Source organism: Platalea leucorodia (genome assembly GCF_965183815.1).
Source record: "Platalea leucorodia genome assembly, chromosome: 4".
In the NCBI taxonomy this organism is placed as follows: domain Eukaryota; kingdom Metazoa; phylum Chordata; class Aves; order Pelecaniformes; family Threskiornithidae; genus Platalea; species Platalea leucorodia.
Window position 1 is genome coordinate 36966302 of NC_138826.1, and position 24008 is coordinate 36990309.

General features: G+C 40.0%; 2 protein-coding genes across 6 annotated transcripts in view; one reads left to right on the plus strand and one right to left on the minus strand.

Moving 5' to 3' along the window:
- Positions 1-14: 14 nt before the first annotated feature.
- HNRNPH3 (heterogeneous nuclear ribonucleoprotein H3) lies at positions 15-7658 on the plus strand. 4 transcript variants are annotated; one of them, XM_082309961.1, is made up of 10 exons: positions 15-154; positions 1524-1660; positions 2187-2325; positions 2877-3064; positions 3468-3554; positions 3902-4020; positions 5416-5551; positions 5826-5906; positions 5991-6077; positions 6368-7658. In XM_082309961.1, the coding sequence occupies exons 2-10, from the start codon at positions 1543-1545 to the stop codon at positions 6379-6381; spliced, it is 969 nt and encodes a 322-aa protein (XP_082166087.1). In that variant the 5' UTR covers positions 15-154; positions 1524-1542; the 3' UTR covers positions 6382-7658. The 4 variants fall into 4 exon arrangements, with proteins under 4 accessions (XP_082166087.1, XP_082166086.1, XP_082166084.1 ...); XM_082309960.1 differs by having other exon boundaries at positions 2877-3019; positions 6403-7658; XM_082309958.1 differs by having other exon boundaries at positions 6403-7655.
- Positions 7659-9368: 1710 nt separating this feature from the next.
- Positions 9369-24008, minus strand: part of RUFY2 (RUN and FYVE domain containing 2) — a 28611-nt gene continuing 13971 nt past the window's right edge. Inside the window, exons 10-18 of one of the 2 annotated variants that reach the window (XM_082309956.1) lie at positions 23244-23360; positions 22461-22628; positions 20869-20966; positions 16764-16883; positions 14854-14983; positions 14190-14284; positions 12867-12915; positions 11881-11958; positions 9369-11077 (exon numbers count right to left, since the gene is read on the minus strand). In XM_082309956.1, the coding sequence (XP_082166082.1) occupies positions 10934-11077; positions 11881-11958; positions 12867-12915; positions 14190-14284; positions 14854-14983; positions 16764-16883; positions 20869-20966; positions 22461-22628; positions 23244-23360 (999 nt within the window). In that variant the 3' untranslated portion in view covers positions 9369-10933. Of the gene's footprint in view, positions 11078-11880; positions 11959-12866; positions 12916-14189; positions 14624-14853; positions 14984-16763; positions 16884-20868; positions 20967-22460; positions 22629-23243; positions 23361-24008 lie in introns of those variants that run through there. The other variant, XM_082309957.1, reaches the window with a different exon arrangement.

The window sequence follows — 24008 nt, forward strand, 5'->3', positions numbered from 1 at the left end:
GTGGCTATCGCGATACTTGCGCGGCCGGGACGCCATCCTGCCCATCTTCGTTGCGTAGGTTTCGAGCCCGCCGGCCGGTTGGAAGTGAGGAGGAGCTTCCTTCCCGGCAGAAGCTCCTGCCGGGGCACGTCGAGGGGTGTGCGAGGCTCTCCCGGTGAGTGGACGGGGGGAGCGGGCCGAGCGAGCCCCGGCCGGGCCCGCCCGCGGTGCCCGCAGGCGGGGTGGCGATAGCAGCGGGAGCTGGGGCCCTGAGGCGGGCGGGCCTTCCCGCCCCTCGGCGCGGGGCCGGGGCCGGCGCCCGCCTGCGGCAGCCGCGGGCAGCGGCGCTCCCGGAGGAGGGCGTGGGGGAGGGGGCGGCGCGGCGCTTCTCCGCGGAGCCTCGTTCCCGAGCGCGGCCGCCATTTTGAGTGGTGGAGCTGAGGGCGGCGACGGCCCCAGGAGAGCGGCGTGCGGCGGCGAGGGGCTCCCGGGGGACTGAGGTTGCGCGGGCGGAGGCCGGGCAGCTCCTCCGAGGCGGAGAGGTGGCAGCGGGGCGCGGCGGGGAGCTGGGCGGGAGCGGGGGAGGCGGGAGGGGGGCGGCCCTGGGGAGGCGCGGTAAATGGCGCCGGGGAGCGGGCGGTGGGTCAGGGCCGCGGTTTCGGCGGTAGTCGGCGCCGCGGGTCGGAAGGACGGCGGCGGGCGAGGCGGGGCGGGGGGAGGGGAGGGGTGTCGCTCCGCGCCTGACGAGGGCGGCGATCGCGGTTCCCTCGCTGTTGGGGCTGGGCGGCTGCACGGCCCATTGTGGGGCGCTCACCGTGCCCCCCTCACACACACACACACACGGACGCCGGCTGAGGGCGGTGCGAGCCGCCCCCGCCGCGCCGGTCCGAGCTCCCCTTCCCCGTCGGGGTCTCGGTACGGGGCGCCCGCCTCGCTGCCCGGCCCGCACCGACCCCGCCGCCGCCGCTGCCCCTCAAGGTGATCCTGCGGTTCCCTCTCTTGTCCCGGGCCCCTGTGACTGGAGGTAACGCGCCGCCGGTGAATCCGGAAGGGGGGGAATGAAAAAAACAAACCCAAACAAAAAACAAGTGGGAGCGCGGCCCGTGGCGCTTTGTTTGCAGACAAAGGAAGGCCTTGTGCTTCCACGCAGGAACCGTTGCGTGGTTCCTACTCCTTATTCAACCGCCGTGCTTAAAAAAAAAAAAAAAAAACCAACTAAGCAAAACAACAACAACAAAAAAAACCCGCAGAACCTTATAGGATAGATGTTCAATGTGCTCTGAGTAAATAATGAGCTTTATGTGCTGTGCCTACCCACGTGCTGCCCTCCCTGCACGCTGCGTTCCCTATCAGAGTTTGGGGTGGTTTTAGATGTGTGCGTGCCGTAGATGTGGTAAAGTGCGATTTTAAATATGTAACAGAAATAAAGCTCGTTATCCGTAATAGTAGTTATCTGAAGAAAAACTACCAAATTTTCTTGGAGGGGAGGGACTTCGGCATATATGGAATCTCAAAATTTTTCCTTCTTTTTTTTATTTTTGTAGGGTTTGATTTAAACAAAAGATGGACTGGAGTGGAAAACATAACGGGCCAAATGATACGACTAATGATGGAACAGTGGTACGACTTCGAGGCCTGCCCTTTGGTTGCAGCAAAGAAGAGATTGTTCAGTTTTTCCAAGGTACCTCTAGTGTAGTCGAAGAATAGTGACTGAGTTTTCATGTACCTTTTACGCGATGTTTTGCACATTTTAATTTGTAATAGCTGTTAATGGGGTGGATGGGAGGGATTGTGTTCAATTAGTTTATCTTAAGTAAGAATTATGCCCTGTAAATGAAGTACAAATAACCGTAGATGTAGTAAAACACAGTATGTATCTAATTTTGTCGAGGTGGTAAACCTATTATGCATATGGGGATAACCTGAATGTTAGCATTTGGATCAGTTAAATTGCTTGATTGGTAGCTATATTTTCTTCATGTAACTTAGGTGGTTGTATTTTTGCATAGTATAAACAGAAGTATGGCTAAATCCATAAATGTTTAATGAAAGATCATTGGCTTGTATTGTTGGGTGATGGGGGAAACAAGGTGGTTTTCTTTTTCGTTGTTGTTGTTTAGATATGCTTTAAGTATTTGCTACAGATGGGAATGTTTCAGCCTTTAACACTGTTCCCCTTGATGGGGTTATTTGTCCTTGGGTTAAAGGGTTGGAAATCGTGCCAAATGGGATAACATTGACGCTGGACTACCAGGGGAGAAGCACAGGGGAGGCCTTCGTGCAGTTTGCTTCAAAGGAGATAGCAGAAAATGCTCTGGGGAAACACAAGGAAAGAATAGGGCACAGGTGGGGATGGAGAGTTTGGGATGGTGTTAAATCTTTATTTTTTGGGGGTTGTGGGTCAGTAATGCTTTTGGGGGGGTTGGGGACCATTATATGGAACTGGCTGTTTTTAAGAATTTTTATAACTGATCCTAAGTTAACTTGGGGAATACAGTAGATTTGGGGGGTGGGGGAGACAGTATTGCTCTGGGTAGTTTGCTAAACTCAGAAAATTGTTTCAATCGTTCTTGTGTAGGGTAATTTGTGCTAAATACTACTATAGCTAGACATTGTTTTTCAACAGTATGTTTCTCATACACGAAAGACATGTTTTATGCTTAATTTGTACAGCTAGAATTTTCACACAGTAATTTTTGCCACTGTAAAGTGTTTTGGGTTTTTTAATACACTTAAGATTCTTACGGTTTTGAGGAGAAACTTAAGTTGTATGGTATCTCTAGTCACTTCTATTGGATTGTACGTTTAGTTGTAGAAAACGTAGTATGGCCTTTTGTAATATTCAGACAGCTTATGCATGTATTCTCATTGGTGCCTTGAAAATCCTCTTTTATTAGATATATTGAAATCTTCAAAAGTAGTAAGAGCGAAATCAGAGGATTCTGTGACATGCCAAGAAGAATGATGGGACAACAACGACCTGGACCATATGATAGACCATTAGGAGGAAGAGGGGGTTATTATGGAGCTGGGCGTGGAAGTATGTATGACAGAATGCGTCGAGGAGGTGGTGGATATGACGGTGGTATGTTTATCTAATGAATGGAGGTTCTGTTGTCAGTGTCATGTTTCTGACATCTTTGTCAAGAAATAAAGAAATGGCAGTAGCTGCAGTGCCTGTTAGGTTTGACACGCCTCTCAAAAAATTTTTATTTGTAATGTATCAAAAAATGTGGCTTAGTATTTAAGATTAATGGAAGTCATAAGGAAACTGTATTTTCAGCAGAATTTGATCTCTCACTTGCATGTTTCAGTCTTCTTACTATGTAAATGGAATTTTACATTCTCACTCTGTTCAGAAATCCAGGTTTAACAGTCTGTCGAGGCTTCTTCCGGGTGCCCAAAGACTGAAAAATTGACTCTTGTGCATCGCTTGGTGAATTTTCAGTAGTAATGTAATCATTCCTTTCTTTCTCTCCATTGCACAGGATATGGTGGCTTTGATGATTATGGTGGCTATAATAACTATGGCTATGGAAATGATGGCTATGATGACAGAATGAGAGATGGGAGAGGTAAAAAAAAATTTAATGGCTGGTTTAGAGAGATTTTTGTATTATTTGAGTTGTAAGACGTAGTATTTCCAAGTCAGAAATAATCACTTTCTTCATTAGATTGTTTTGTAAAGAAAGAAGGTTGTTTAAAAACGGGGGCAGAGGGAATATATATCTCAGGACAATGTAAATATATTGCTTAGGATATCTTCTGGTTAAGTGTTTGGGTTGATGGACGGGAAGCGTAAACATCTTCTATTCAGTGGCATAAAGTGAGTGCTTTCAGAAGAACAGTAGTAATGACTTTTCTGGCTTTCCATGATGATCTCACAGGTGTGTGGTTTTGTCTGATTTGGGTTTTGTAATAGGCATGGGAGGACATGGCTATGGTGGAGCTGGAGATGCAGGGTCGGGTTTCCATGGTGGCGGTCATTTTGTTCACATGAGAGGACTGCCTTTTCGAGCAACAGAAAATGATATTGCTAATGTAAGTACAATGGGGGAAGAGGGCTTTCTGATGGCAGGAGTTTGCATGATCTTGTCTTTTGTATTCCAAACTCGGTTAAAGTTCTCAAACAAGTGATCGATAGCTCTAAGACATCTGCTAACTAAAGTCATGGCCCTTTATGGGAGTTTTACAAAGCTTAGTAGTAAATGAGCTTTTATAAAGGTAATGTCTGAGGTAAGATTACTGAAGAAGTCAGCCAAACTATATTTAACATTAATCTCTGTACTCTGCTCCTTCATTTCCATAAAAGGTGTACTGGAGAGAGAACAGTTGTTGCAATCAGTATCTTCGTTTTAAGGCTTTCAGAAGTTTGTTTAAGCTGAACTGAAGATTTATAATCTTGTAAAAGAGCGATAGAGGATGTGAAACTTTGACTGTGGCTTGTATATTTGTTTGTTGACCTGAGACTTATTTTAGGAGGGACAGGGTGGGAAGACTGTGGGGAGCTGTGTTCGGCTGGAGGGGACGGTATCCCACATCTCGTAAGAGATCGGGGTAGCAGATAAAAGCACATCTGCAAGATTTAGAGAAGACGTTCTTGTTTCAGTATAGGTGGGTTGTTTGTAGGAGAAGTTTTCCTGGGACATAAGGCCTGGTTTAAACATAGCCTCTCTCCAGGGGGGCTCCATCGTTACTAGTTGCACCTATATATTATACATGCGGAACCCCATTCTGAAGCTTGTGCTTGTTTTCTTTTTAGTTTTTGTTGTTGGTTGGTTTTGTGTGGTTTTTTTTTAAGGGAGCTATATTTTCTTCTATCAGTTTGATTGTTTTCTTTAGTCTAAAGATTCTTCGAGAACAAGGGCCAAACTTCAGGCTTTGATTCAGAGCATGTTATTGCAAGTTGATGAGTAGTACTCCAGTACTGTACCAAAGGTTTGTTTGCACATTCTGTTCAGTAAAAGGCTGTTAGTCAGAAATACCACTGTAGCTCTTTGAGTTCTTTCTGATTGACAGCGAGCTTTTTTTGTATTCCATAAATATGGCTTTGAGAGATTTGTCTCCGCTTCTTCAAAAACAAAGTAATTATTTTCCTTTTCCAGGATAGTATCATATTAGAACTTGTTGCTTAAAGCAACGTGTGTGGGCAGGAATTTTTGTTGTATCTTTGCTTTTAAAGAAAGCTCCTCAAGCTCTATAGCTGGAGGCCTTCGTGTTGTGTAATAATAATAGATTGTAAGTGTAGATTGACCTCATGTTGAAGGTCCGCTATCACTAAGTAAGACTTTGGAAATTAGTAATTACATTTATGTGGTAGGATGAGATGAAATTAATGCAGTGCTCCACTAACCACTGGGATGAAAAAAAAGTACCTGGCTTGAATTCTGCATTAATGTGATTTTTTTTTGTTATTGTTTTTGTTTTTATTCTTAGTTTTTCTCACCATTGAATCCTATAAGAGTTCACATTGATATTGGGGCAGATGGAAGAGCCACAGGAGAGGCAGACGTGGAATTCGTAACACACGAGGATGCAGTAGCTGCCATGTCTAAGGATAAAAATCACATGCGTGAGTGTCGTCTTCACCTGAAGCTTCCGTTGACCGGGCTTTAGCAGGGTATATAAGGGTAAACGGAATATAAGGGTTTAAACTGCATTTCACTTAAGCTGCTGTGCAGTAAATACACAAATTATGATAAAGACTTTTTGCCACTTACCACATTTCAAACTCGGTTTTTGTGGGCTTCTAACCGTTCCTTGTAAGGTGGGGGTTTTTTTGCTTTGTATCTGTGCTTCTGGTTTCTGAAACAAAATAGAAAGTAAGGCTTTTTTGTTTCCTACAGAGCATCGATATATTGAGCTATTCCTGAATTCAACTGCTGGAGGTGGCTCTGGAATGGGAGGCTATGGCAGAGATGGAATGGGTACGCATCAATTCCCGCTTTAGCTGACGTTGTGCCGAGTCTAACGAGTCCCAGGCTTGTAACGGTGCGCTTCCTGCTTTTCAGATCAAGGTTACGGCTCTGTTGGTAGAATGGGAATGGGTAGCAATTACAGTGGCGGATACGGAACTCCCGACGGCTTGGGCGGATATAGTAAGTAAAAGTTCTGTTTTAAATGTATTACGTTGTGAAAACGTTGCTGCGTCCGTCTTCCGATGGACAATCAGTCGGGAAGGGTGGTGGGCTGCGGAGTATTTGTGCTGGGAGAAGGGGAAGGAGGGGGGTGGTTTAATTTAAACCGTAAATCGCTTGGGGGTTTATGCATTTTGCTACTGCAGCAAATGCTCGTTTAGAAAAACAGCGCTGAAGTATTGTTATTTTAGTGTAAGTTAAGTCATCTTCAACCAACTGTTATTACCCATCACATTTTTTCTTTTTTTAAGGTATGTATGCGTGACGTTGTGTCAATTGTTTGCAGGTCGTGGCAGTGGAAATAGTGGAGGATACTATGGGCAAGGCAGTATGGGTGGAGGAGGATGGCGTGGAATGTATTGAAGGATAGCCTTGCTCCTACAAAACATCCTGGAAGAAACAGTCTCTGGTCTACTAGACTTTCTTACAAAATTTAATTTCTTTTGTATTTTAAGAACTTTATAATGACTGAAGGAATGTGTTTTCACAATATTATTTGGTAAGCAACAGATTGTGATGGGAAAATCTGTTTTCTGTAGGTTTTATTTGTTGCATACTCTGACTTTAAATAAATTTTTATATTCAAACCACTGATGTTGATACTTTTTATACTAGTTACTCCTAAGGATGTATTACATATTCGAGACTACAGTCGGTTTAAGATGTTGTACTATGGTTCAATAAAGGTGGTTGTACTGTAACTCCTATGAACACTGATTCAGTTCTATGTAATCTTGGTGTAGTGAACGAGTTTGGAAAATTCACTTGTTTAAGGGGAAAAAGGTAGATGAAAGTTTAGTTTATTTGGTAACAATCTTTCCTAGACCCTTTTGATAAGCTGTATGTAATAATTTCGACACAGCGTAAAGCTGTGGAGGCTCAAAGTCATCGTTCTGGCTTTCTTGCTTGTACTGCCCGCTCTGCCGTCCCCTTCCACCGCCCAGCTGCCTAAACGCCTCGTGCCCCAGGTTTGCGCCTCCACAAAACCGAGCAACAACGTTCATTTCCACGCTTTGCCGTAGAGCCCTGGATACCGCATTTCACGTGTGTAACTTGCAAACTAAAACACTAGCAGAGCTTTTAGCCAAGGTGAAATAGGTCAGATACAGGTTAATTTGGAGCTATCTACGTGGTATTTTTTTCTCCCACAAACGCTGCTTTTTGGGAAGAGTGGGGGATTCGGAAGCAAGTTAGAAATTGTATTTAAACATGGTTCAGCTTTTTTTTTTTTGTTGCGCAGAGCTGATTTGTCTGTATTTGTTCAAAACTTGACAAGCCGTTAACACGGGTGAGCTCATCGGAAGCAAAGTATCTCCAAAATAACTACAAGCCCAATACCTGTCAAATGACACACAACCCAAACACGTCGGTAAAACCTTTTTGTGCATTTGTAACATGTAAGATATGTAAGAAACTGTTGTTTGACAACACTTAACATACCTGGTGTGTAATGAAAAAAGGTATTTATTCTTCTGAGCCAGTGTGATCTCCCAGACTAACTGCTTTGTCCTCGATGCCTCCCTTCAAATGTCAAAATGTGATCTTGGGTATTGAAAGTCTGTCACCTGTTTTGCTAGTACTGTGTTATCTATGTAATAAATGTCTTGCTGTGGGAGAGAGGAGAATGGAGTTTATTTCACTAGCAGGAGCGTGTTCTTGTGTCAAAGTGGCTGGAAATACCAGCGGAAAGGGTAATTGGCACAGGACGCTTTCCAAGTACTGGAGTATTTTTGGCTAGGAAGGGGAGGGAAGATGAGATCTCAGCACCAGTGATCTTACAGGGCTCTGTTCTGACTCGGTGCTTGTAAAAAACTAGTGGGTTCTTGGTCTGTTGCTGAAAAAGCTCGTGTGTTTCACAGAACTAGGATGGCAACGGTCAGGGCAAGAGTTAACCCAGTTGCAGGAAAAAAATAGCTTGAGAGTAAGGTAGAGGGTGTCTGCGCTTAATGGAAGCGTGTTTTTTTCTAGCAGCACAGCGGATACCTGTAAAACGGAGTCGGCGCTGTGCCCTTGCCTCGCTCGGGCCTACTTTGCGTTCCGTTTTACGAGAAGGCAGGCTAACGCCTGTTGAAGCCTTACCTTTCGAGAGCAGGTTGGGAGTTACGCCAGAGGGAGTGGTCTTGAGAAGAAAACCTATGGAAAAAGGTCGCTCGGTCGGTGAGGAAGTTTTAGATTTGATCGCTGCACGCGAGGATATCTCCTAGCCTTTGCTGCGGAGGGTACAAGGCGCTGAAGCGCGCGTTCGCCTGCCGAGAGCGGCCGGTGCAGGCCGGTGCGCCATGATGAGGGCCAGGCAGCGGCCGGGCTTCCCCTTTGCTGTCAGAGAAGCAGGCGCGCGGGCAGGTAAGTGAACCACCTTTGCAAGAAGGTAGGCGCAGCTCCTACCATCCCTGTGTGGGGCGGAGGAGGAGCAGGAGCAGGAGCGTATTTTTCTCTGTTTACTTGCTAAGTCAGAAGTCGTTTCCCGAGAATACAAACGAGGCTGCTCTGTTCTTTTGATGAATGGAGTAGGTAGCCCGCAGCTCTTCCTACTCTGGCTGCGAGGATGATTGATAGAGAATCACCGTCTGTCCAAGAACAGGGCTTTATAGAAAGACAAGGATACAGGATTAATAATAGCGCGGCCCAAAAAACTGCTAAAAGCAGGCCAGGTACGTAGTTTGATGCTAAGGGAAATAAAACCACACTGAACGTGCAATATTCACCACTTAGTTCAACGCGGAAGTTTTACTTAGAGTAAGTAAAAGCAACCTGAATAATTTACCCACTACTTCGGTGACAGTTTCCCATGCAAACAGGGCAGCACAGAGGAGAGGAAAGGAGTGCAGTTAAGTAATAGAAATTTAATTTATTGCATGTTATGGAAATGCACTATATTCTTCTTTTAAAAGATTGCCCATTCTAAAATTAATTTTGTTTAGTTGCATACTTTTTGAAAAGTTTCTTATTAAAGCAGTACAGGTTAGCAGCGTCTGTATCCTAGATCAAACCCTGCTGCCTCCATACCTGCCCCACATAAAAGCCACCGGAAAAAATTCTCGGAATGCTTTCAGGAGGCACGTGAGCAGCACTTGGTTTGTTATTTCATTAGCGGGGCAGCTCCCCACTCCCCAGCGTATGCAAAGACTTTCTAAGCAACTTGAGCGAGTCATAATAAAATACTCAAAACACTCCGAATTACAAATTTAAATAAAGTGACATTATTCCCATAGTTAAGTTGCAGATCAATTAAATTTATTTTTTTCCAAAAGCTATTTACAGATGTACAAGTATTTGTTTTGTATTTTACAAAAAGTTACATCAGGTAATTTTAAAAACATTTTTCTTTACAAAAGCTACACAAAGCAACTACATTCAGGTGTTAAAAAGAACAGCTGTATTAGCTTTTAGAATGTTAACTAAATACCTATCCTCAGAAGACAAAGCTAAGCTAAACAAAGTGCAAGAACAATTAAAAGACCTGTTGCAAAGCCTCCCTTTTCCCGTTAGTAAGAATACTCCAAGCCCATGGCTGAAGGAACTACGGGGCCGGTAATTCGGCTGACGGCTGGTCAGCGCTGAGCAGAGCGTGGGGATTCCACGGCTGGACCCCATCGCAGGAGCGGCTACGGGAAGAGGGCAGACGGGCTCTAGTGCAGTGACGTGGAAGTGAGGACAATTTATCCAAGGATGTATTTGTATTCGCCTACAGGAAGAATAAGAATTTACATTCCAGCAGAAGTTACCATCAGCGTGAAGAGTACGTACTCAAAAGCGCTCTGGGAAAAAAAATGAAGTTTAGGAACAAACTCTGGAAGTTTGAGAAAGATGATGACAAAAGAAGGAAGAACCTTCCTGTCCAACACAGAAAGGACATGGTCCCCAGTACGGAATCCAGTCCTAGCCTCTCTTAGCAGCAGATTCACTCTGCTTCTGGAGCTACGCAGTGCCTGCACGTACAAGCTTGAAAGCAGGACTTAAAGTCACGCAAAGATATTTGTTCAAGGTTACAGACAACGTCAGGCAAAGACTTTGTGACGGACATCTCTCTCTTAATGGAAACACGGATGTATCAAATGAACAGTTAATTTTCTAAAAATAATTCAGCAAAACGCACCTTTCATCAAGTGCCTAGAGGCACTGTTGATTACCAGTCTGACAAAATCTCCCCTTACACCCGTGACTACAAAGAACAGAGCTGTCAGCGCAATACCCTTGGATGTACCAAATCTTGATAATTGAGGGGAAGTAAACAAATAGGGTACTTGGCAATAACTTATCGGACCACTGCATGAATTGCAGTGAAAATTGAAATTGAAAATACAATTGAAAATTGAAAATACAATTTCAAACTAGCTACCCAACAGTTTTGCTTCACAACAGCGTATCACAGGCACATCCTGTAGCAGAATTAGGTTGGACTTGTTGCAGACTAGCCTGTAAAAGCAGGTAAGCGTATCACCTTTTTCGAGACCATCATAACAACTAAGATACTCATCAAATACACGTTAACGCCGAGTCTCCTCTCTAAACTGCCCTGCTTCCTGCAAAAGAGTTTCTGAGCCGTTTGTTAGACTAACGTTGTCATCTGTAGTTTTAACACGAGCATCTTCTACGTTTGGGTCCCATTTTCTCTATTTGTTTCAAGAGGAAGTAGACAAGTAACTCCTCCACGGTACCTTGAAAACGCAACTCTCAACTGCTTACCTGAAATTCTGGAAATACTGCTGTACATTCTTTAGTTGGTTGGTTTTGTTCTGGTTTGGTTTTTTTTTTTTTTTTTTTTTAAACAGGATTAGATAAATACCAAAAGGTAATAAATATCTTGTAAAATAATCTTATGGCACGTTAGAAGAGCACCTCTGTATAAGTATTGCGTGGCAGGAATCACAGACCCGAACAGGCTTTGGTGAAGAAGGCAGAGGCAGTTCATTGTCAGAACAGGCATTACAGAAGATCTCACCGCAGTTTCTACAATGATGCTAAATAACGGGGAGGAGATTAAAAATTAAAATTTACAATGGAAATATAGTTGGTAATTGGATACCAATAAACAATATGTGCAGAGCAATCTGAAATGTGATTCCTTCTACTTCTTTGGTCTGAGCACGGAATCAGTTTTCAAAAGATCATCTAAATCCCGATCTATGACGCAATCCTAGACAGACCACAGATAGATAGATAGATAGATGGTCTGTCTAGGACCGTATATATAAATACTTTTTTATATATATGTGTATATATGCTTTGCAGATTTCATTCAATCCCTGGATTAAGAACATACTCTGCTATATAAAAATATAAGCAATGATATTCAAGACAGTGGATGATTCTGTCAGGTAGCTGACTGAGCTTTAACATTAAAAGGTAAAATAAAAATTCCTGCACACGTTAATAAAGCATGGAAATCAACATCACATTTTACTTTAAAACGACGATAAACTCATAATTTCTTAGTCTACTGTATAAAAAAATGTCATAAAAAGACTTCCACACGTGTCAAATTGTAACAGTGCCAGAGCTGACAAGCGTTTGAGATGATGATTGCACAAAGTAGGCTGAATATTTTTTAACATGTTCCTTTGTGGCACTTCACCAAAAGGCAGTGTTTCTTTTCAAATTAGGGCCCAGCTGCATTGTACATATCAAAGAACTAGAAAGACATCTCAAAAATAACTACGCATTCATCTGAGCATTGACATTTCATGCCGCATCTCTAAGATAATTAATGTTTTTCTCGTAATACATGTAAACAAGTTGGAAGAAATTTCATTAAAAGTTTTACCTTCCTTTTGGAAAGAGAAAATTCTTTTTCACATAACTTGCAATGTGTAGCCTCTTTGTCCTTCAACCAAACCTGGCCCTGGAGAAAAAAATTATCGTAACTATATGTATCTGATGAAGTTAAACTTTGGGTTCCAGGGGACAAGACAAATCAATAGCAGTACATTTAACAGCCTGAATTGCTTAATGGCCTGAGACCGGTATAATGTCACAAAGACACTCTAAAGCAGTACAAGACTGCTCCAAAACACTGCAAAACCTCATGAGACAAGACAGAGCAGGAATAGGTGCAAACAGAACGTGCTTGAGGTGGTAAAGCTGGTCAATGGCTGAGCTGGGAAAAGCAGAAAGGTATCCAAGCCTCAGAGCTGAAGCCTATTTCCCTGCCCGTCACACAGGAACGGTCCCCAAGATGCACAGAAGCAAAAAAAACCAAGAATATGCCAAGAACTGTTAATTTCCTTCCGCCTAAACCAATTAATAAAACCAGGAATCTGCTCAACAAAACCATTTCAGACACCTTTACTTGGACTGAAATAATATGCAAGGTGACATATCACATGATCGAACATGTGCAGACAAAATCTCTGCTCTCAAGTGCTCCCTGCACTTTGATCAAATATTTATTCAAATATCTGATTGATCAAATATCTGATCAAATATTTATTGATCACTAAGAAGTAACGCATAATTTAAGCTCATATTCTGTCCCAGATACACTTTGTAAAATAGAGAAGGGTGTACCATTGCAAGACAAGTGTCAAACTGAACAGCTGTGCAACAAACAAGAAAAATCAAAAAGAACTGAGTATCTTTTTCCCCGTGAGGTTTCAGGGAGTCTGTGGTCCTCTCCCACTGGAGAAAGTCATACAATGGGTCTCTTCTGAATAGCTGCTGTTGGAGAGAAGTCTTCTCATGCTTACAAAATATTTCAAAGGGAACAGTAAAAAAAAAAAAAGGTTTCTCTTTCCTCCAAATACTACTAACCTGCAATGCTTTGTTCGCTTCTTTTATATCTTCTATTTTCAGCTTTGATCTAAAGAATAAGATAATGCTATTTCAAACTTCTATATTGTCAGTTATGGTCTAACAACTTTAAAAGTTGTAGGTACTTAAAAAATTATAAGCAAAGTACTCTGAACTTTTAGTTAGTATTTTGTATTACAGCAGCATCCAGGAGATGCAATCGATATCACACCCTGCTGTACTAAGCACCACACAAAGACAAGCTCTCTCCGAAGAGCTCAGAATCCTTTGAATGCCTGTGAATTTGCTTGGGGTTATGTGGATAAGAGAAATTTGTACCAGCATAGCTCTGTGCAAATACCTAAAGCTAGCACACAGCACTGGTACAAAACCAGAATTTAAACTTCTGGATTTGCACAAGACCGCACGATGTCATTATGGAGAAACCATAATGACTCAGAACTGACTGAGTCCCCACAGCCATCCAGTGCCAACACACTCAGAATTGACTGAGTCACAGTAAGTGATTCTATACGCTAAATTATTCTATAGGGCATGAAAGTCCACACTAGGCACAGCAAAACTACTTAGAAGACAGAGATCATTAAATGAAACTTTAACAACACGTAACAAGCTGTGCTCAGAGCTTATCGCTCACTACAGTCTGAAGGGGTTTAGATAAGGTAATGCCTTACATCCTCTACAGACTTAGCAACAATGGCCTACGATTGTCAGACAGAGAATCTTCATCTCTTCAACGAAAGGAATCCATGAGCTTGCATCCTCACAAAAAGATAAGCCCTGTCCTGCTGGAGCCAGAGCTGTTATCTTCTGCTTGGGTTCTTCTTTGGGAATGCCCCACCACACAAACTAGCCAACCGTTTCCAATGCAAAACAACTCCTAATGCCCCCAGGCCCTTTTCAACTAGGATTTTCTGTTCAGAGCACGATAATTACCCGTGAGTTCACAGGTAGCCCACCAGCCAAAAATAAAAATAAACAGACCTGACCTAACTAGACGTATTTCTTTTTGATAACTGGCTAGGTAATATTGTCATATACAGTCTAATTCACATAGAACCATACAATGTCCTGAGTTGGAAGGGACCCACAAGGATCCTCGAGTCCAACTCCTGTCCCTGCATAGGACAACCCCAAAATCCACACCATACGCCTGCGGGTGTTGTCCAAGTGCTTCTTAAATATTGTCAGGCTTGGCGCCGTGACTACCTCCCAGGGAAGCCTGTTCCAGTGCTCCACCACCCACATGACCACCATCCTATAATTTTTCTTAATTCAAGTTTATATGACAAAAATAATTATTATCATGAATAACAAAATTACTCGCTCAGCTTGGATGCCAGTTCTTCGAGAGCAGCTTCTTGGTCTTGACATATCCTTTTCAGTTGCTTGTTCTTTTCCTGAAGTTTAAGGAACTCCTTAAAACAAAAACAAAACAAACAAAACAAAAAACCTGAATTATTCCCAAAATTGTATTTGCCTACTGCCTAGAAAATCACTACTACCCAAAGCTGATCTTACTGAGAAAGCCAAGTGAATGAATGATTCTCAAATCCATCTCGAACAACAACAACTCAGGATTGAACACTCTTAGACCCCAAGAGATGAAGCATTTTTGCTTCTGCAGTCCTCTCCAGGAAGAAAATAAAAACGATTGATTGCAGAGATCAACAACACTATATAGCCATGTATACCAAGTCAGAGAGAAGCTGAAGCACTTTCTGGTCTACGACGAGAAGACAGAGTCTTCATAGCAACTGAGAAGGGAAAACAAGGATTTCATTTTTCCTTATTCAAAGCACTGAGTTCTGATCTGAGGACTAAATGCGGAGTAAAAAACCCATTTTTTTTCTTACTCTATTTGTGAGAATACATTAATCTAACCTTTATCTACTTGCAGAAAGTCTTAAAAATACCATGTCTAAGTCCATAATTAACTTTGCAGTCAATTTCTAAATTACTAGTCAAGTTTTACTGCAGAATTTACTTTTTTAAGGTTAATTATTTCTTGGGTCTCTGTTCTCAGATGAGATACAGTTTCCTTTTCCTTTTGAAGATCATCCTCTAAGGTTTGCCGCCACTCTTTTTCTATCTTCAAATCTGTTTCCAGCTGAAGCCTAGAATATGCAAAACAAACAAAAAAACCAATCACTGTGCACAATAGTATGATTTTTAAAAATAAAAATTAGTTTATTTCTGGGTGCAATATACTATTATCATAATAAAAAATGATCAACTTACATGTTTTCTAAAACAGAAATAATGTATCAATATTATAATATTTTAGACATCGGTGTAACAAATAAAACAGAACACTGTCACTTAGAAAATGCTTTTAAAAAGAAATGTATTTAAAGGACCAAGAATATGGCATCATTTTGAAGAGCTGACCTTTGTAATAAATGAGCAAGAGAAGATTAACCACAAAATTCTAAAGTATTTTTAAAACATGCATAAGGGAAAGCCCCCTTAACCTTACACAGCTTGTTTCTAAAATAAAACCAACCAACCACATTGCCATTGGTGATGCAGACGATGATTGCATGTATCTCTGGTGCTCATAAAAATTATTTAATATTACACCCTTAGATATGAATCTTCTATTTTAGACTAAGGCTTATGGCATTTTGAACAGAATTGAAAATGAAGGAGGAAGGACTTTACATTACTATTTTTATTGAGCTTCCTACATAGCTGAGGTTCAACATAAAGAAGGATATAAATTCTATTAGTTTAACTGGAGTCCAGTTAGAGGAATTAGGGCTACTCTGATTGAGGATCCACTCTAGCTGGAATTTCACTATCAGTTTCATGGAAGAGTTGGTATTTAGAATGTTATGGAGAAACCAAAGGACAACCTTCTATATCTAAATTGTGCCAACACAATAAAAGAGGAAAAAATCTGAGAGTAGTCATGCAAGGTTTTTTGATGGAAAACCTGTATCCACATTAATTTTCCTGTTTTAAAACCAAAACCATTTTTAAAGGAAAGACTTACATTTTGGGACACTACCTCAGCATCTGGCTGGAAAAGATCAGAAGTGAACATGACCTTGAGGTTTCAGAATTGCAGAATTCTAAGGCTGGGGTCTGAACTGTTCTTTTGCCAAAATCTGCAAAGATGACTGTGGTAGTAAAGTGAACATTTGTCATGACAGTTAAACAAGTTTATTAACATTCAGAATTGTAAGAGAGGCAGAGCGGGCTAATAACTGGATTGGAAATCACTAATTTTTATGCCCCAATCCTTGCGCCACAGATTTGCACTGCCTTAAATAATTTACTTGTTTTCTTTCCAAACAGGGAAAACACCTGCCCTTACAGGGAGCTTTTTACATTATGTATTTATTTAAATCAGTACTGAAGGATTTAACAGGAGAAAGGGTAGAGGGCTGGCTTTTATATTGCTTTTTAATATTTATGCTTCCAGTGGATTTTTATTTTTTATTTCCTGCACAGTGGTAAGTTAAACCACTTTTACCTTATCCATAAGCCTGATCAATTAAACTATTCTTATGCCATTTCTGTTTAAGTTTATACTACTACATACTTGTGGGTTTTGTTAAAAGTGTGTATTACTACTACTACATCACTACGTATTTGCCCCCCACTTACGATCATTTCCTCGTGAATTAAGCTGGCACTTTAGACAAAAAATAGTACTCTTCTTCCCCCTCCTTTCAAGCTGCACACCATTTTAGAGGCACCCAAAGGTAGCTTAACTTTCTTGGAATGGCGTATTTTCTTCCACCTTGTCAGTACCTAACATGAAGATCTTTAGTATTTACATTCTGTTCAAAACCATTTATCAACAACCGGCCTGTATTAAGACACAGGACATATTGCAATGTAGAATGTTTACTACTGTATATTTTTCCAAACAGGAAAGATACTTACAGTTGTTTCTCCTTCTGGGAGAATTCTTTCTGCAGACTTTCAGATTTGTTCACATATTCCTGTTTAAGTTTCTCGTCCTCGGCCTCAGCCTCCATTTGAGCCTTCTCTGCTTGCTGCAATCTGGTGTAATTCAAATCAACTTTGGGTAAAACTGAAGCTAGAACTAGGGTGTAGAGGGTGAAGAAGACAAATAAAAGAAAAATGGGGAAATAGAAACATTTCTAAATAAAAACAAAGTTTGGGGGAAACTCACAAACTCAAATGAGAAATCCATACAATGCCTAGAGAACTAGCTCCTGTTTTTTCATACAGTAAGAGAGTAATCACTGTAAGTAATCACTGTTTTATTTTATGTTCATGAATAACAGATGCGAAAGCATAATGATACATATTTTAGAATTGAAGCATATACGTTAATGCTTTTTTTTTTCCTTCAGCATATGTTCATGTGTTATTTTTGGAAGCTTTTTTTTTTTTTAAGTAAATCCTGTAGAAGTACTTGGCTTGTATTAATCACCCATTAAGACAGGGCAGAGCATGTGTTGTGCAAAAGCAGCTCAAAACAATTCAGGCATAAGGCTGAATACAGAGCACTGCAATCAGACAGCAAAAAAACTTAACTAGCCTAATACAGCAAGACACACCCTGACAGGTCCCACTACATTTATAGAACTACCTCAACTACATCATATTATGAAATTAATTTAAATAATCTGTATTAAAAATAATGCATTCTTACAGTGGTTAAAATAGCTCCATACTATAGACAAAATAAATTAAACCAATTAATCAAGAAGTGAGGGATTGGTTTTTTTAATTTAACCTTTCCTTTCTGAATTCCAGGGGTTTGTTTCTGCTTCACCCCCCTTGGAATCCATTAGTTCACTGTGGTTCCTCTCTGCTTGGTCACCTCTTCAGTCCAAAAAAAGATGGATGTAATGTAACAAAAGTAAAGGTACTAAAATGGAATTTGTGCTATATCACGGCTACACCTGTCTTGATGAAAAGGCAGGAGAGTAAAAGCGCCTGTAAAATACCACTGAATGTCCCCACCTGCTGCATCTTGTTTAACAAAACTGTTTCAAGGCCCTCTCAGGTAAGTGGTGGGAGAAATCTGTGATACTCTGTGCTTGATTTCTCACTTCCCAGCAGCTAGCTGAATGCAGAGTAAGTCACAACTCCTAATGTCAGCTAAAAAGAAATAAAGTCAGTAATATGACTACATTTGTGCTTCTACTGATGAAGTTGCACCAGCAGGAGTTTCCAAAAGCTGCCAGTAAACAAGTGAAAAAAGACTGGAATTAAACTACCTTATAAAGTGTGTACTATCTCATTCAACTATACCAGTTGCTTTAAGAATGTTCCCAGTCACATTTGCTATAGTAGTGCACAGAGGGCCAAAACACATATGGAAAGGAGAACACTGGGAAAAAGCAGGGTCAGTTCACTGAGCAAAAGAAGCTGAATGAAGCTACACAAGACAGTAACACCAAAAGCAAGTTAAAACCCTCCCTAAAGCACAAATTAAGCTGCAGAGTAGTTTCTACAACCAAGTTAGAAAGGGAGCTTGCTACCCAAGACACATGCTAGCCAACCCAGGCTACAGCACCATCCTCTAGACTAGCACCAAGGCTAACTGCACCACTGTAATTCAGACAAATGCTGAGCTGGACCGAGTTCGCAGCAGGATTTGCGATTCAGATGATACTGAGGCACATACTTGTTTGCATAGATGACCGTGAGATGGTTAACGCTCCCATTTCTGCTATGGTCTACTTGTTGTTTTAGTCAGTGCTTCTGGTTTGGGTTTTCTTTGAGGATGGGAGATATTTATTTTTCTTTTTTAGCAGACAACCCATGTTAAAGGCTCTTTCTGATTCCAAACCAAGGAGTAAGGTAATATATAATCATGGAGTAGAAACCCTCTCTGTATTATTGCGTCCTGCCTCCACTTTTGCAAACACATTCCCTTCTGCTGAAAGACCCTAAGATTCTTTTCCCAGTAAACTTCCCCTCCACGCTTCAGAGCAAACAGTGGGAAGTGCATCAAGGGCAGTCACCAGCTAAAACGCTCTTATTTCTGCAGTGCAGGCAAGCAGCAACTCAAAGCAGAAACAGCAGTTGTAAAGACTGCCTAATGATGGGTGGAGGGAGGGAAAAGGAGTTGGGCAAAACCACAGGTTGTGATTACAGCGTAGACAAAGCCACAGACAGGCAAGATCCTTAGCTGACAAACGAGTTAGACAAGTTCAGGATCTGGGCCCTGAATGTAAATCCTATTTATTACTACAACTTCCACTGTAGCGATCATGGTGCAGCTGTTCTAGGCAGGAGTCACAGCTACAGGATTTGCTAGAGCATGCTGCCTTCCCTGTCTGGAGCCCCATCCAAGTCCAGGCTCCAAACACATTTTAACTTCGTGAAAATATTTTACCCCACGTCACATCAGCAAAATGGAATTGTGCTTCAGCTGTTTTATCTCGAAGCCCTGCAATTCTTCCACTGTACATACTGAACATGTATGTTGACACCACTCTCTTTTTTTAAATATATTGTTCTGATATAGCACTCAACCCCCCTTCCCCCAAACTCCTGTCACGCTGTTTAAGAAAACAGTGCTAGTTACAACCAAAAACCCAACGGAGAGCATGCTTTTGGGATAAATACAGCATAAAAGGGAAAGAAATAAGCAGGGGAGAAGGGAAATACTAGTCAGAAGGGCTACTTTTGAAATCCGTTAGTACCATAAAGAACAAGAAAAATCACTAATTAGAAACAAATGTCATAAAAATGTACAGTCAAAGTAAAGATAGCTAACTTTTTAAAATAAACTTTGTTTGACAATTAAGAAGTAATTAAATAGCATTAGAAAACTAGCTTATGTTTGCTTAATAATAGTGCAATAATTTACTTTTTTTTCTTTTTTTTTTTTCTTTTTTTTTTTTTTAGAGGGGTAAAGTGAGATCGGAGATGATGTTCTTTCAGGAAACAAAATAGAACCCAGCTACGATCAGTTACAGTGCAGGATTTCTAATACCACTTTATATTTAAAATTGTAATTTTAAAATTCTTAAGGTGTATTTTATCAGTAATTATTTAAACACAACAGATCTGGAGGAGCTTTCAGAATGATATATCTTTCACAAGTTTATACTGGTGCTGAGCTTCATTGCTGGCACATTTGACGAATGACATTGCAATAGTCCTAGTTTGAGTTAACAGATCTTTGTCACTTCATGAATGCAGTAGACAAAAATCAAAGACAGATGAAGGCAGCAAAATAGTAAAAACAAAAATTGGGATAAAGGATAAAAAGAAAAAGAAAAAAGAGGAAAAAAGGATGTCAATAAAAGAATATTCATGTCACTATATTTTTTAATACATAACCATGTTTTTCATAATCAGATTTAAATGAAAAAAAAAGACATGTCAAACACCAACATGACGGGGCTTATGGGTATGTTATATTTTACAGTTAAAAAGATCGATGTTGCATATAGGCCACTAAATTGAAACACATGAATCACATTTTAATATTATGTAATACATGCAGTCTAACCGTAATGTAAATTCATGTACTGGAATTTTAGTCTTTCACTTTTCAACCTTTCAGTGTAAAAACTCATTACGTCATTGAAAATAATGGTACTTCCAGAGCAACAGACAACAATTTTAAGAGCTTCAGCAAATACAGCAGTGATCCATGAAGGCATTAAATGTTTATATTAAGCACATGCTTAAGTATAAGCAAGATCAATGCTTTGGTTTCTATTGCATTTCATTCAGGTGGGAAAAAAAAAGAAGATATAATAATAAATCAGAATTTTGAAATAGCTGAAAGAACAACTTTTGATATCAGCACAAAAACCTAGGACTGGAAGAAAGATGGTGGAGGAAGAAAAATGAAAGATTAAGTTTGTATTTAAAACAAGTGTATTTGTTAAAAAGAAAAAAAATCAAACAGTAAAGCACTAGTTAAAGTTTCAGAAAGGTTCCTTTTAAATTTTCTAGTTGAAAGTTACATTTCAGTGACAACTGTGTAGGAATGCAGTAAAATGTAAGGGGATGGAGAAATGAATGAAGAAAAACAAAGATGGGCCTGTACCTTTGTTCTAGTTGTTTCATAGTTGCATTAATTTCATTGGTCTTATCCTCTAATCGACCAATTATTTCGTTCTTTTCTTTCATAGCATCTTCAGAAACCTGCGTTATAAAAAGGTTAAAACTGAAGTAGGTATACATTACACTGTTACCTCATGGGGTTTTTTTTCTTCAATATCTGAAGGGAAAAATGTTAAAATGGCTTCAGGTTTTGTTTCTTTTTAAATATTCCCATCTAAAAAATGTAGTTGACAGTACTTACAATTTTATGCCTAGCAAATTTGTAGTTTTGTACTTTGCAAGTGTAGATGCTATTTAATAAGTGTACATTTTTCATTTTGGTTTCCTTTCTTAGTTAATCATTTTGCAAGTCAACTTAAATTCACTGATCATATTTTTAAGTAGCCCATCAGAACCTTACCAATAAAGAACTAAGATGCTTAGTCCCGGAAATCCCTAAGGTTCTCCAACTCTTATCAAGCTACCATATGCGCCTAAAAATCTTTTAAGAATTTTACTAACACATTTCACAATTTCGATTGCTTGCAGAGCTGTTATAACCGCATCCTGAAGATCTAAATAAAATGTAAAGCATTATCCTTGCTATACAGAACAACACTATCAACCGGTACCTAAACAGCAGAGACTGGGCATGACTAAACTGTTTTACTCTGCCCAGGAAGTGGGTCTGAATCTCATTAAGTGAAACCAGTGTTACCCATGGTCTCCAGAAGCACAGCTTTAAAAGAAAAACAAAACCCTACAGATCCTAACATACTGAAGAACATTTTCTTATTATTTTTCTTTCCAGCTCTATATTTCTCTTCCTGTGGTCCAGTTTCCTCACAGTTCTAGGTGGAGAAGTAGCATCCCTTGTCCATCATCTCGATTATCTCTCTGCAGCATCCTGATTTTTTTCCCCTCATTCTGCCACGGATTTGACTGGTTTCTTGTGCTGGTTTTGATAATTTATTCCATAAATCAAATTTATGTTCTGCATAAATAATTCACTGCTAAACTTCCATGGTGTTTCGTCATTTGTTAACTGCATGTTGGGTCTCTCAGATCCATATTCCCCCAAAGCAGCACTGCATCGTTACAGATTTTCTTAGTTTGTTAACAGATTAAAAGAAAAAAAAGACCCTGTAATTAGCTTTTTCCATTTAACACAACCTTGTTTTCCAAATTCCTTTCCTTACTTTGAAAGTTCAGATCTCCTCTTTAACTCCTCACTACGTGCCTACATTCTCTTGTTTTTTTTATACAACACAGGCCAAAAAGTGTCATTATCACTAGATACGCTATTACTCTCTTGATTCCACACAACATGTTATTAGGCTATGATCTCATTCTCATGCTCGTTTCTTCTATAAACTCACTAACATTAAGTGACTGCCTTAAGAACTGCTTTGTGTGAAATCATGCTTGCATCGGTAATGTTCCAAATGACAAGCTGACCTAAGAAGCAAAGAAATCAAAAGAAGCAAAGAAATCAAAAATTAAGGCAACAGCAGTATTTAACTAAAGAAAATGGTAATGCATCTCTCACTCCAATCAAAGTCATTTCATCAGTTTAACAGCAGACTGTTCCTTTACCTGCAGCTTTTGGTACATTTCCATGTTAATTGCTTTAACTTCATCAAGCTGCTGTCGAAGGCCTATGAGGGCATCCTGCTTCTCGTGGATGTCCTTCTCCAGCAACTTCATGGCAAGTTCGATCTCATGTTTCATGCTAACTTGAACCACTAGCTCATTCTCCATATCCTATAAAACACAAACACAATGCAACACAGAATATGTAATTAATTATGCAACATTTTATCTGTTTTGAAAAACACAAAAAGCTGACTCTAACAGAGCTACAGCACCACCTATTTCACCACTTCAGAAATTCTGCCCCTCTTTAACTTTGCAAATTATCCACTACATAAACATTACACTCTCGTGTAATTAGTGATCGATTTTTTATTTTTTTTAAACTTTGGGAGAAGACAACCCACATAGTAAAATATCACCCTGCCAGTGTTGCATAGAGTTGCCTAAGTATTAATTACAAAAATAAAGGATTTCTATTTTCACAAGAAAGATTTAGCATACATACAGAGCATATAGTATTGTTAACAACTTATCGAAAAATTTCTCAAAGAAAATGTATTTTCTTTACAATGCTTTAGCTACATTGTTACAGAAATACTGAGGTATTGATTGCTCTGTTAAATAACCCTTTTTATTACAGACAGTTAGAGAAAAGGAGGTTAAAGTTGATTAAAGGCAGCATCTAAGCTCAGCAAAAGCAGAACTAGAAATATTCATATACTGACTCTTCTCAAGCATAATCTTTTCTGGAAGTGCTGTGTAATCCTAGAAAAGAACACTTACTTGTCGAAGCTGTGATTCTTCTCGAAGCTGTCTCCGTGCTTCATTGTACATTTCATCTAAACCCTGCCTGGAGTGCTTGTATGTTTGAAGTTCTGCTTCAACATCCACTTTAGTTGCCTACAAAGATATAGAGAATCTATCTTTCTTCATCACAAGTTTATAGCATAAATTTAACACTGAGGGGGGACGACACAACTTAAAAATACATTCTCCAAGCACAGTACAAACATGGAAAGAGTTGTTTCTGCTATGTGGTCATCAATTTTATAATGAGAATTGAGTAAATCTAGCAAAATAAACATCTGTACTGCAGTACAGTCCTCTTTCAGTAAGTCACTCTAATACACAATTATTTCAGTAATGAGCAATCCAAACATCTGCTTAACCTGTGCTTTTACCAATTATCCTGTAAAAGACATCAAAGAAGTTACATAAGGAGCTACCAATCACAGCTTAAAAAAAAAAAAGTTCAGCAACCATATACACAATTACTCCAAATGATATTCCATATAATGAGACAGGTCAGAATGGACAGTTTGCCAACTAAAACACACACTATTTTGACAAGATTTTTTTTTTTTACAATATTGCCTTAAATGAGGAAGGGAAGAAAAATAGAAAGATTGTAAGGAAAAATGCTACAAAATTTGCCTATAGTTAAAAAACAATTTGGTGTCCTGTAATTTTAATATATTTATGCCATTATAAAGCTTCCCAGATTTAATAGGTCCTTTCCCTAATAAAAGTTGTTTTAGAATCATAGAA